Source organism: Stegostoma tigrinum, chromosome 14 (genome assembly GCF_030684315.1).
Source record: "Stegostoma tigrinum isolate sSteTig4 chromosome 14, sSteTig4.hap1, whole genome shotgun sequence".
Taxonomy (NCBI): Eukaryota; Metazoa; Chordata; class Chondrichthyes; order Orectolobiformes; family Stegostomatidae; genus Stegostoma; species Stegostoma tigrinum.
The window spans coordinates 18,306,790-18,321,338 of NC_081367.1; the positions used below are offsets into that span (position 1 = coordinate 18,306,790).

General features: G+C 39.8%; 2 protein-coding genes across 3 annotated transcripts in view; one reads left to right on the forward strand and one right to left on the reverse strand.

Annotated features, from left to right (window-relative positions):
* Nucleotides 1-3,712: 3,712 nt before the first annotated feature.
* LOC125458045 (beta-galactoside alpha-2,6-sialyltransferase 1-like) overlaps nt 3,713-14,549 on the forward strand; it is a 142,655-nt gene continuing 131,818 nt past the window's right edge. The window contains exon 1 of one of the 2 annotated variants that reach the window (XM_048542931.2): nt 3,713-3,835. The gene's annotated coding sequence lies outside the window, so the exon portion shown is untranslated. The remainder of the gene's footprint in view (nt 3,836-14,549) is intronic. The other variant, XM_048542927.2, reaches the window with a different exon arrangement.
* On the reverse strand, nt 10,983-11,420 carry LOC132210482 (uncharacterized). The gene has a single exon (XM_059650817.1). It carries the CDS (start codon nt 11,418-11,420, stop codon nt 10,983-10,985), a length of 438 nt encoding a protein of 145 aa, XP_059506800.1.

Sequence of the window (14,549 nt, forward strand, 5' to 3'; positions counted from 1 at the left end):
ATATAGTTCCCTACACATCTGCCAGAGTTCACACTTAGAACATAAAAAGAACTACAACACTAAGCGACTTATGCATCATCAACTCACTGACCTTTCTTCACAACTAGAAAAAGTATACATCTAATCGCTTTCCACCAAAGGCTTGCAAGGGACAAAAACACAACCATGAAAGAAAAATTCAGGATGAACACCTCACAAGTAGCTCAGGCAAACACATAAAATCTTTCATTGGTTTTCATCAACTATAGCTCTCTGACAACAGCAAAATACCTTTCACGCAGAGCCCATGAACACCTAACTTTCCCCTCAACACATTCTTCTTATCAGTAACCCGCACAGACCATCACAGCTCTGGGTATTGCTAGCTCTCTGCATATCAATCAATGCAGGCATACTACACATGTATCCATGCAAATATCTATTTCATGCTTCTGTCCTCCTACAGAGAAGAACACGCTTAATATGTCCGAACTTGCGCAAACAGCGATGGAGCTGCTTGACAGTACTCCAATGGTATTCCTGATCATTTCAAGGAGCAGACCAAGGGGAATATTGCTGTGCTGAAGGGAAGATTGAATAACTGCAGTCATCTAGTGAGAGAGACTCTGATCTGCTATTTTCCAGCTGAACATCAAGCAGCAGGGCTTAATGAAACATAAGGTTGGAGGCTTGTAACGCTAATAAATCTTTGTTTTCTGATGCAACATCTGGATTCTACTCCCAAACTAGGGCCAAAAGAAGGGCCCCAGCCCAAAAGGCAATCTCTTCCAGACCTTTGAACTGAACAGTTCAAGAGGAACAGCTATGAAACTCAGAGGATACTATGTCAAGGCCTTCCTCACCGACTTCAACCTACTTAGAGACAGACTCCACAGTCAGCCATCTATCTAAAGGAGTCTTGAGGCCACTAAAGTCACTTTGGGTGCATGGGTTTTAAACTTTTGGAAAATAACTTGACACTTGACACCAATATAGCACTGTGCACCACGGTTCTGTGATCACTTTCAATATGTTAAGGTTTTTGATTATTTATGTTTTCCTGTAGACTATTTGGCATGGTGCTGATCACTTTACATGCTCACATGCAGGTTATATGGAGCAATTAAAAAAAACATGGAGGCTGTTATTTCCTACTGCCCTGTGAGCAGAACATAACCTTTAGAAAGCAAGAACTAGATGCTTAGATTTCAGCAGTCAAACAATGTAGCTGAGCCTGTCTAATCTCTGTAATAGATGAATAGCTATGGCAAACTGAAGTTTGAGCCATATAAGCACAGCCCTCATGTTATTCTATAAAACTCCATTCTGTTGATGTTGCGAGGAAACCAAACAGCTGTATTGGTGCCAAGGGAATGTATAAAAGAGCAATTAATGGCAAACAGCATATCTCAACATTTGGTAAGTATAATATAACCATTCTCTCAAGAGCAGGAATATCTTTGCAATAAGATTGGCTCATAGTTGTGACTGTCCATTTGCCCTCAAATCTAACAGCTATCAGGTTCTTTCATCGCCGGCTGCCTCATCGTCCCTTCCTGGATAATGCCGTGGATTCCTGAATGCCAGTTGTCCCTGTGTACGTGTGGGAACCCAGCGATATCTGACTGTAAATCAAGTGGTTTGGGCACCTTGGCTCTCTGGTTCCTCTAAAGGACAAATTGGTGAATTCCCTAATATAATTGTGGGCAACTGACTGGGAGGTGCCACACATTTCTCTGGCAGAAGCTTGAAGGGAGCTGGTGGCCCAGAAGTTTGATGCCATTAATCTTCAGTGCCATAGGCATTGCACTACCTGCAAGTTGCCTGTTGGAGGTAGCAGATGCAGGTGACAACTTCTCCAGTCATGTGAAGATGTCTCCAGCGCTGCCTTCCCTCAGCTGCACGTAGATGCAATGTCTTTAGTGTACCCTCTCTCAGGACGCAACTCGATGGTGCTGAAGACCCTGGGTACCCTCTTCAGGTGCCGCCTCTTCATTCACATCTGCTGCCCCCTACGCCTCGATTTTGTCTCTAGACATTCCTTCTACTTCTCCTCCTTGTCAATCTCAGCAATGGTAGTATAGCTGCTGGGCTAATTTGATCAAACATCAGACATGGACGCACTGAAATGTGAATGAATATCAGGAACAAGATGTTTGTTTCCCATCTGCAATCTTGATATAGCCAACTTAGCCTGTGGGCCCGCATTAAGCTGTTATTGTGTTGTGTGTTACCCCTCCTACAGCCCTATCTACCTGGTGAGGTCCATCCCTCCATAACCCATGGCTGATTTTTCCATTCCTCAATTTTCCATGGGCGAGGTCTTTCTAGAGTTTATCTTTTACATTGCTTTCCATGCGTGCAACAAGTAGATCAATCTGTCTCTTGCTAGCCCTTATTTCCTGCTGTGACACAGCCAGCAGTAAGGCCAGGGCTCCTCAAACAAAATCCCCTGCCAGGTCTTTACACCTGCTTCAGCTACAGAAACACCCTTCTTTCTCTGATCACAGGCCAAATTTGAAGTACATGGCCTGAGAGGTCTCATGGCCTTCTGGAGTAAAGTGTCCAGGCCACTTTCTCCTTCTCTGATGTGGCACAATGTCTGCAGCTCTGACTCCAACTCCTGAATTTAGATCATCAATCTGCAGACACTGACTATAGGTGTGTTCTCTCTGGATCACCTTGAAGTCCAGTAGTTCCCAAATACTGTAATAATAGCACATCACCCATCCTGCCATTACTGCTATACTTAATTTAATGAATTTACTAATTACTCTAGATTCCCTGCTTTTTACAATTTATTCTAATTTCTTAAACAAAATGTCACAAACTTATACTTACGCTTTTTTAAGTAAAAAGAGAAGTAAAAGACTAGAGAACTAAACACAAGCTGAAAAGTTTTCTTTTTACGATAAGGACTAGAAAACTTCCATAATCCTATTCACTGATCAGCTGCTTTCCATGTACTTTCATCATATTGTGGTTTGTAACGTCACTGCTGCTGGTCTCACTGCAGGACAGCCTCTTGATCTACGCCTTTTATCCTAATTCTTCTAATGCATTAAACATTAGTTAAAGCTCCTCTTTCCCTCTCTGCCTCAAATTTACGACAAATTCTTCACTATACTCAGCCTTCGACCCACTTTGGTGAAGTCTCCATTCACTATGACTGTGCTTGTTACTCTCTGCCACTGCCATCCCAGAGTACATGCCTCCTAATGAGCTTGGGAAGCAATTTCTTGAAATTCGATAACACCTACTACCCCTTTCTAAAGACTTCACAACTTTAAACAGCAATGGAAAATCCTAGATTCTTCTTCTTTACAAGAGTCGAGGAAATTCAACACCAACTAACCTGAAAGCATTTAAAGAAGGGTCCTTCCTGCTGCTGTAAAACTAAGGGCATGTGCGCTGCAAGCTTTACTTTTGGTGGTTGGGCGCACTTGGGTGTGGTAGAAGTTTCAAATTGGTAATGTTATTGACAAAGACAAACATCTTACAGAGCTGATGTTTGCAACCTTTGTACCTAATCTTTAAAAACAGGCTTATATGTTATTTATTGCTGCAGCTATTTTCTGTTTCACACATCTGGTAGTTTCATTCTTCTTTTTCTGAACTCCAGGATGTGTGTGACATTTCAATGTTGCTGTATGCTGGTCAATGTTAATCTCTGCTAATGAGCTCCCCCATCCTTAAAATTGACTAATCCAAAGTGTGTGTGGCTACGTGTATGTAAAAGAGAGAGCAAAAACTCAAGGGTATGTTAATGTGTTCCCGTTACTGACAACCAATTGTCTCGTGGCAATGAGTATTTTTACATCATCCTGGAATTTAAAAGATGAAAGGCCTCAAACAGGTATTCTCTAAAGCCTTCATTATACTTCAATATTTACCATTTTATATTATATTGGGAACAATCTAACTACAAGGCAGGATTGTCAATTCTTTAAAATTCATGTCTTTGATTTAAAATTGGATTTGGTTTGATACCCTGGTTTAAAAATGCCTGTATTTTGTGGTGAACTAATTTTTCGATGAATTAATCTAACAATGCTAAATTATCTTTGTTAAATGCATTAAGGAATATTTTATGTTAACTTTTGTTATTTTACACTTTTAATAACTTACTTCTTGAGACGGACTTTATATCATGCAAATACATTTGAGGAAAAATCCCTAGTGGTGCAGAGAGATATGAGAATACTTGTAAAAACAACGCAATTCAGAGTGTGATTTGCTTCCACTTTGCTGACACCGTCTGCTGTGCAGTCTCTGTCTCACTATATAATGCGGGTACCTTAACAACATTGATTGACAATATGTAAAAAGTGTCAGTGAAATGCTCAGTTATTAATTGTGTTCAAAACAGAGGCTGTACTCTTTCTTTGCTAATCATTAATGTACAGATGTCTAATTTTATGCTTGTGAATAGTAACCATGTATGGTTTAACAAAGTGTGAAGCTGGATGAACACAGCAGGCCAAGCATCATCTTAGGAGCACAAAAGCTGACGTTTCGGGCCTAGACCCTTCATCAGAGCCCTGGGGTTTAGGCCCGAAACGTCAGATTTTGTGCTCCTAATATGCTGCTTGGCCTGCTGCGTTCATCCAGCTTCACACTTTGTTATCTCGGATTCTCCAGCATCTGCAGTTCCCATTATCTCTAACCGTGTGTGGTTTGCCTCTTTTCTGAATCCCGTGTATATTTTAATTTTACCGTTGGCTGAAAGGGTGAGCTAGGAGGAGGATGCAGAAATACTTCAATGTGATTTCAAATTGAATGAGTGGACAAGTGATTGGTGGATGAAGTATAATGTGGATAAATGTGAGATTATCCACTTTGACAGCAAAAAACTGGAGGGTAGATTATTACCTGACTGGTGATAGAGTGGGAAAGGAGAAGGTGCAATGAGACCTGTGTGTCCTTGTACACCATTTGCTGAAAGTAAGCATGCAGTGCAGCAGGTGCAGGAGACAAATTTGAATTCTGAGGAAGGGTCATTGAACCTGAAACGTTAACTTTGCTTTCTCTCCACAGGTGCCGTCCATTCTGCTGACCTTTTCCAGCAATTACTGTTTTTGTTTCTGATTTAGAGCATCCACAATTTTTTTCGGTTCCTGCAAATGCAGTGATGGCCTTCATAGTGAGAGGATTTGAGTCTAGGAGCAGGGGTGTCCTGCTGCAGTTGTACAGGGCCTTGGTGAGACCACATCTCGAGTATTGATTTCAGTTGTGCTCTTCTTATCTAAGGAAGGATGTTTGTCAATGGAAGGAGTCTAGTAAGAATTATCCAGATTGATTCAAGGATGGTAGGATTAACGTATGAAGAGAGATTGGATTGATTAAGGCGATATTCACTGGAGTTCAGAAGAATGAGGGGAAATTTCAAAAAAACCTATAAAATTCTAACAGGACAACACAGGGTAAATGCTGGAAGGATGTACCCAATGACTGGAAGTCCAGAACTAGGAGTAACAAGCTAAGGATATTTAGGACTGAGATGAGGAGAAATATCTTCACTCAGTGAATGATGTGCTTGTAGAATTCTTTGCCACAAAAAGAGGTGGAGACCATTACACTGAATGTTTTCAAAAAGGAATCACATATAGTTCTTCGAGTGAAGGGGATCAAAGGGATGGAGAGAAAGTGGGAACAAGAACTAAATTTGATGATCTGCAATAATCATATCGAATAGCAGGATAGGTTTGAAGAGTTGAATGGCCTTCTCCTGTTCTTCTATGTTTTTATGCAAAGATAAGAAAAGAAAACATGCAAATGACTAAACTCCTCTTATGCATCGTTTTGTATCTGGTTATAAAATAATACGTTCCGAACTGTGATACAATAGAGAGGCAGATTGGCGAATTTTACTGTTTAAAATGAACAGATGGATTTAACCATTTTTTCCAAACATAGAGCCTTGAAACTCTTACCCCATTCCAACCAGCCTCCGATTCTCCCATTCACTCCTGACACCCCCTACCTCTCATGCCACTAGGTAGCCTTCAATCCCCTTATCCCCTTTCCAATCAGAATCTACTCTCACCCAAACTCAATGCACTTATAGTATCAGAGCTCATGGCCTGCAGCTATTGGTTTTAGATCAGATCTGCTTTGCGCACTAACAGTGCAAAGGTTTTGTTATATATTAGACATGACTTGGCTGTCAGGCCAACAGCATGGCGTTTACACTGTTCTCTGTTCACAGTCAGGTAACTCACAGTCAATTGGGCAGTCTGTAACTTTGTATAATTTAATAGTAAAATTGCACAAGCTTCCTGGTGTTCAGTGAGCCAGTTTGGATCTTAGTCACTCTCCCAATTTCCCTGTGCCAATGATGCCACCTTCCGTGGAGTTACCTCTGACATATTCTCCTTTTTTCCACAACTGAGGATTGACATCCCACTGTTCACAGGGCCTTTGGTTGAGTCCAACCTATTTCTTGCACTTCTGCCCTCAATCCTTCCCCTCCGTCCCAAAACACAATAGGGTTCCCCTTATCTTAATAGTCTGTGTATTCAAAGGAGCATCCTCCACCATTTCTGCCACCTCCAGTAGGATGCCACCAACATGTTCTCTCCTTCCACTGTCAGCATTTAGCAGGTGGCATTCCTTCTGCAACATCCTGGTCCACTCATCCATCAAACACTTCTTCACCTCCCCAAGGCACCTCTCCATACTGAAAGTGTAGCACTTGCCTTATACAAGCTCCATCTTGTGAACAAGGTCCCAAACACCACTTTCAGGTGAAGCGGCATATTACTTTGTACATTTTTCAATCTAGTCTATTAAATTTGCTACTTACGTTGCAGTTTCCTTTGCGTTAGCAAAACCAAATGCAGTTGGTCTGACTGTTTCACAAAATATCTCCACTCTGTCCAAACAACTGATCTTGATCTTCTCATTGCTTGATATTTCAAGACACATTCTTACTTCCATGCTATCATTTCCATTCTGGGCATGCTGCAGTTGTCTAAGAAAACATAATGCAACATGGCTTTGCAAATTTACTTTCTTCTACCATAAGACCATAAGACATAGGAGTGGAAATAAGGCCATTCGGCCCATCAAGTCCATTCCGCCATTTAAATCATGGCTGATGGGCATTTCAACACCACTTCCCTGCACTCTCCCCATAGCCTTTGATTCCTTCTGAGATCAAGAATTTGTCGATCTCTGCCTTGAAGGCATCCAACATCCTGGCCTCCACTGCACTCTGCGGCAATGAATTCCACAAGCCCACCACTCTCTGGCTGAAGAAATGTCGTCTCATTTCAGTTTTAAATTTACCCCCTCTAATTTTAAGGCTGTGCCCACGGGTCCTAGTCTCCTCGCCTAAGGGAAACAACTTCCTAGCGTCCACCCCTTCTAAACCATACGTTATCTTGTAAGTTTCTATTAGATCTCCCCTCAACCTTCTAAACTCTAATGAGTACAATCCAAGGATCCTTAGCCATTCATCATACGTTAGACCTACCATTCCGGGGATCATCCGTGTGAATCTCCACTGGACATGCTCCAGAGCTAGTATGTCCTTCCTGAGGTGTGGGGCCCAAAATTGGACACACTATTCTAAATGGGGCCTAACTAGAGCCTTATAAACACCTATCATTAACTCCTCTTTTGTATCTCAATCAGCCCTTTACCTCCTTTCTCCCTCCCAGTATAAATCATCCAGTGTCACACCAGAACATCAGCGTACTCTCTGTTTTGTCTGTCCTCCATTTTGTTTAGCTTTGCTTCTCTCCAGGTCTTTCACAAGCTCGCAAATTTTTCCACCTCCCTTCAGGTGCCAGAGGGTACCCTCTCGGTCAGCAGTAAACCAAAAAGAAGCGTATGGCTTCAGAAATGTTACTCTGTTCAAAGATTTGAATCAGGGACTTGATTCTGGAGAGCAGGGTATTCACCCATCCATCAACCTAACTCCATTAAATGGCAAGTGGGCATGTCCAAGGTGGATCTGTATCTGGCTTCCAATTTTTGTACATTTTTGTCTATCCTTACCTTTTGGGAATTAAAATTTACATCCCCCCACCAACATCTTTCTGTAGACGGGTTAATCTGCAATTTTATGCCCCTGGCTCTCAAGAGTTGAGGCCATTCTCCTGATGCATCGTAAAGATAGCTAGGGATAAGATAGCTACAATAATTTATTGTAATATTGATGAACCTTCAAACAACCATATTCTGCTCATCTTAAATTTGGCCAGTAGTACTGACTTATTACTACTAATTTAAAAACATCAGTGTTCTGCTCCTGTTTAAGTCAAATCAGACAAATGCTCCCAAACACCATTTTTGTGACTTGCAAGCTGCACTCATACTGTTAACGCTTGTATGAAATTGCTGCTTCTAAGAAGTTGATGCTTCAGCTAAGGATACATTTAGCTTAGTTGTTAGGTGTTTAATACACCCGCTCTAATTCTTAAACTTAATTTCTGAGAAGCAATTGCTTTGCAATGTTTTCATTGTTGTCTGTTAATGATCTTTGTGTTTTCTGCTATACCTGGAACACTAAATATACATTTCTTAAAAGTACATAAAAAATTAGATCATGAAAAGGACAACTGTAACCTCTTCCGCAAATTTGTGCCTTCTTATGTGCTGTAGCAACTTCATTTCTGGTGTGTGGCTATCTATTAATATACAAAGGTAGTCTGTATGGGGAGGATTCTGATTACCAAATTAGAATCCAGAATTAGCACTTCCAAGGAATATGACTGCACATTCAAACTCACTGACTGTATTAAACTTGATAGCCTGTAGACATTACTTTTGTTTCCAAACTGTTTGATGACAATGGCTCAATGTTTGAGATGAATAACTTAACTGGATAGACATTATTAGCCATCTTGACACTACAAAAGGGTGAGCTTTTTATGTCTCTGTAAGGTTTGCAAGGTTCAGGGTAATGCTGGGAGGCACAGTTTGGCTACATCATAAACTTGCTGATTATGTTCAGCATTTTTATTGCTTTTGAGCTTTTAAATGCTGGATTCTTTCAAGTTGAATCCATTCTTGCTTACAGAACTTGATTCACAAGTGACTCATTTTCTGACTCCGAAAGGTATCAATCATGTTTCAACCACTTCTTTAAAATCTGATATTGCCAAGCCATCGTGCACTAATTTTCACTGTCAGCTGTTAAAGGCAAAAGCACACTTGCTCATGAATGAGCTACAATGCCCATGTCTGTGCTGTTGTGTGTCTTTCTGTATTATCTTTCACTCGTCACAGCTCGGAAGGGCTGCCAGACTCTCTGATCACTGAGGAACAGTTACCATCTCACAACATGGGTGCCAAACATTAATCAGTTTCTGAGACAAGCTTTTGAGCTAATCATTTTCACTGTCTAGAATTCAGCATCAAACCAGACTCTACTACAGATGCGGCTATCCATAATCCCAGAGGCTTTTTGAAAAGAACGGCATAAACATGTTCTGTTTCAAAATGCAAGAAATATTTCTGTTAAAAGGAATTAAAACAAAATAAAGACACATGACAGCATAGCGTCCTCAAATTTTAAATCTGTTCATTTCTTCATGTAAACTTTGTATCAGTATCTTTTGATTATTCTTATACTAAAAGAAAGGCATTTATTTTACATCCACTGGTTCAACGCTTTTGCATTTGAATCATTAGATGACGGGTGTTATGGAGAAGGGGAAGGTTAAATTAAAGAAAATTCCTGATATTCACTTTAGAGGCAACTAGTAACAATTTATTTATTTAACCCTAACAGTGAATAAACTAATGTACTAACAAACTGAACAATTCCTGCCAACTTCTAACTATTCCCTAAATGAACTAAATTCTACTGGTATGCCATTCCAATAAACACAAGTCCCACTTATACAGCACAGTTAGTAAAAAATAATTCAAATTTAGTGCCTCAAAATCCACACAGAATGTGTCTTCCCAAATGCTCTGCCTTCTCCACTGTCACTCCCATCATAAACAGCTTTCTTCTGCTGTCCTCAAGTCAAAACCTTTCTTCCACTAATCTTACTGTCAGGGATGTTTACTCTGTGAAGACTTTTAGTTAGAAGTGCCATGGTATCTTTTATGGATAAGATGGTGCTTTCTTGTAGAGCTTAGTGATTTCTCATGAGAGTTAGGTACTTATTTCTCAGATGGTGGTTGGTTGTTACAACAATTTTCAAAATGCCCTCTCCTTATATACCTTGGATGACATATCAATTTTCTTACAAAAGCGTTGGTCCGAGGTTGTCAAAACCGTCAGATTTAAATTGAATTGACTTTCGATCGCTAAGTGTTTGGTTTAAATTAGTTGGCTAATCCTGGCTAGTTGCCAAAGCATCAAAACACATCTAAAGTTCCCAATGACACAGCCAATTGATACATGTTTCAATTTTTGAACTGGCTGTACATTTTCAGCTGTTACTTTTTTTTATAAATCTCCAAGTTTAGGAAAACATCTTATGTCTTAAAGGAATTATGCACTCTGCACAACTTCATAACACCTCTCCCCTTAAGAAAAAAGAACTATCATTATGAAAAGATGGATTCATTTAAAAAAAATCTTAACATCATTGTCGCAAGATTCATAGGTCAGTAATCTAAAGTTACACCCTTCATGCTGATTCTGCATACATATATAACATTGGATCATACCAGTTCTGTCTATCTACACATTTTCTTTTATACTCACGAAAACACATCTACAATAACATTTTTACGACCTGCAACATGCACAATCTGTAAATTAAAAGTCTACAACATAAGACTCCAATGAAATTGTCTTGTATTCTTGTTCTTAAATCTTTCCAGAAAGGTGAACGTGTTGTTGTCTGTAAACACAACCATCTCCAAAACATTGCTTGTAACATAAACATTAAAATGTTGTAAGGCCAGCCCCAAAATAAATTTCTCTTTTTCAATGGTGGAGTGCTTTTTCTGGTGGGTGTTGAGTTTCTTTGAAAAATAATCAATTGGCCTTTCAATTCTGCCATCATCCTCCTGTATAGGCATAACTTTAAACCCTACATCGCTGGCATCGATAGCAACTTTAAAGTGTTCAAGAAATTTGGTGTGGCTAAAACTGGTGCAGTGGTTATCACAGCCTTTAAATTCTCAAATGCCTCCTGGCATTGTTCTGTCCACCAAAATTTTGTGTTCTTCTTTAACAAATCCATCAGCATTGCTACCACGCTACTAAAGATTGGTACAAACTTCTGGTAGAATCTGCTCAGTCCCAAAAATCTGAGCACGTCTTTCTTCAAGGATGGTCTTGGAAATTCCTCAATGGGCTTCATCTTTGGGTTCCTTGGGGTCTTCCTTCCATGTCCGATCTTGTGCCCCAAGAGCATCACTTCTGCCTTGGCAAATTTAGTTTTTGCTAAATTTGTAACCAGTTTCGCCTTCCACAGTCTTTCATCACTCACCTCCTCACTAAACCAATCTTCTAGCTTTATTTCCATCCTTTTATAGTGGCTATCTTGTTCAATTTGCAACTTTCAAAGGTCAAACTCTCTCTCGTTCTCCCTCTCTTCTCTCCCTTTTTCCTTTTCTTCTCTCTTTTTATTTCTTTTTGTGTTCTAGAGCAATTCTTTCCTTTTCTTTTTCCTCTACTTTTATCTGTAATTTAGACTGTTTCAGTTCTCTTTCTTCCTCTCCTGCCCTGGCTCTTCTTTCATTTTCTTTATTATCTAACTCTGACTGTCTAATTTTCAGTCTAAGTTTTTCTAACTCCACTGCACTTACCTGTTTCTCTGATATACCTAAATGCTTGACCAAGTCCATTACAATTTCAAATTTCCTCTTATTCCTAGATAAACCCAATTCTAGCCTGTTTGCCAAGTCTAAAAAGTATATCCTTCCTTTGCCTTCCTAAACTTTCTTGGCAAATTTGGGAAGCAACTTCAAACTCCAGAACCTCTTTAGCAATGTTAAGAGCGATTTCTATCACTTTTGATTTATCCAGCCACAAGTAACCAAAATTAAACAGATTTTTCTCACCTACATTTTATATAAAGATCTAGGATACTAATTCCCGAGTCTGTCTAAATCTGCCTGAATCCGTTGAGATCCCATAAATGAATTGGCCAGATCCTGGATGAGCCCCCAAACTGTTATGGAGAAGGGAAGGTTAAATGAAAGAAAATCTCTGATATTCACCTTATAGGCAACACGTTATAATTTTTTTTCACCCTAACAGTAAACAAATTAACAGAACTTCTAACAAACTGAACAATTCCCCTCTTACTCTTAATTATTCCTTAAGTGAACAAAATTCCACCAGTATGTTCTTCCAAAAAACACAAATCCCACATATATAACCCAAGTAGTAGAAAAAAATTAAAACTTAGCCTCTCAAAGTCCTTACAAAATGTGTCTTCCTGAGTGCTCTGCCTTCTCCACTGGCTCTCCCATCATAAACATCTTTCTTCTGCTGTTTTCAAATCATAAACCAAAGAACATAAGAACCAGAAACAGGAGTAGGCCATCTGGTCCTTCGAGCCTGTCCCATCATTCAATAAGATCGTTGCTGATCTTTTTATGGGCTCAGTTCCACTTGCGCACCCTCTCACCATAACCTTAATTCCTTTACTATTCAAAAAGTTATCTATCTTTAGTTCTAAAAACATTCAATAAGGAAGCCTCAACTATTTCATTGGGCAGAGAATTCCATAGATTCACAACCTTTTGAGTGAAAATGTTTCTCCTCAATTCAGTCCTAAATCTGCTTCCCCTAATTTTGATGCTATGCCCTCTTGTTTTAGTTTTACTCGCCAGTAGAAACACCCTCCCTACTTCTATCTTATCTATCCTCTTCATAATTTTATATGATCCCCACTCATTCTTCTAAATTCTGATGAATATATTCCCAGTTTATTCAGCCTCTTCTCATGAGCCAACCCTCTCAACTCTGGAATCAACCTAATGAATCTCCTCTGTACCCACTCCAGTGCCAGTACATCGCTTGTCAAGGAAGGAGACCAAACCTGTATGCAGTACTCCAAGTGTGGCCTCACTAGCACCCTATACAGCTGCAATATAACCTCCCTGCTTTTAAACTCAGTCCCTCTAGCAATGAAGGACAAAATTCCATTTGCTGCCTTAAATACCCATTATTAATGCAAACCAACCTCCTGTAATTCATGCACAAGGATTCCCAGGTCTCTCTACACAGTAGCATGCTGCAATTTTTTACCATTCAAATAATAGTCTCTTTGACTGTTGTTCCTACCAAAATGGATGGCTTCACATTTATCAACATTGAATTCCATCTCCCAAATCTTGGCCCACTCACCTAAACTATCTATATCCCTCTGCATACTTTCAGAGCCTTCTGCGCACTTTGCTGTATCACTCGTCCTAAAGTAATCAAATTCACAGATGTTAAATAAAACTCCATGGTCCAGCACCAGCTTTACTGCTGTAATCTTCTCCATAATTGGAAATCTCCAAAAACTTCACAATGCTGTTACTCCCCTGTATCCCTCACTTCCCATTTCTCACTGTTGAAGTGATGAGTGATACAGCAAAGTGTGCAGAGGACTCTGAAATCATATCAGTGATAATGGGAACTGCAGGTGCTGGAGAATCCAAGATAACAAAGTGTGGAGCTGGATGAACACAGCAGGCCAAGCAGCATCTCAGAAGCACAAAAGCTGACATTTTGGGCCTAGACCCCTGATGAAGGGTCTAGGCCCGAAACGTCAGCTTTTGTGCTCCTGAGATGCTGCTTGGCCTGCTGTGTTCATCCAGCTCCACACTCTGAAAGCTTGCAGAGGGATATAGATAGTTTAAGTGAGTGGGCGAATGTCTGAGAGATGGAATTCAATGTTAATAAATGTGAAGCCATCCACTTTGGTAGGAATAACAGTAAAAGGGACTATTATTTGAATGGTGAAAAATTGCACACACAATTGTGACACACACAAGATGCCTTTCTTCCACTGATCCTGCTGCCAGGGATGTTTTCTCTGTGAAGACTCTTAGTTAGAAGTGCTGTGGTACCTTTCATGGGTAAGATGGTGATTTCTTAGAGAGCTTAGTTATTTCTTGTGGGAGGTAGGTACTTAATTCTTAGATGGTGTTGTATCATCTCATGGTTGGAAGCTGCAACTGCATTTTGACAAATCATTGTTTCTATCCAGATTGCCCTCATAATTGTTTACATACGGATCTTCATTACATACATTCGTAATTATAGCTTCAATGTTAAATATTATCGTAAAATGTTTCACTCAAAATGCAAAACCGGAGGTAAGGTTTACAGGCAACAAGAACATACTACCACGAAGCTGGGTAACTATAGAATTAGTAACTACAGAACTACAGAAAGTAATTACAGAATTAATTAAGTGTCCCAAAGTAAAACCAATCCACATTCAATACTTTCAAAGATTTGATGCTATGTCACTTGCATCAGGATAACAAGTTTGAAGTTGCATTATGTTATCTTTGTTTTAATGTTGGTAATTTAAGTGCTTATCATCTGTTTTGATGAGAAAGAGACAGCGCGGAGGTGTAAGTTAGATTAAATACAGTAAGATTCCTCAGGATTTAACAACAGAAGAATTAAATGGGCCTGCAGCAAAACT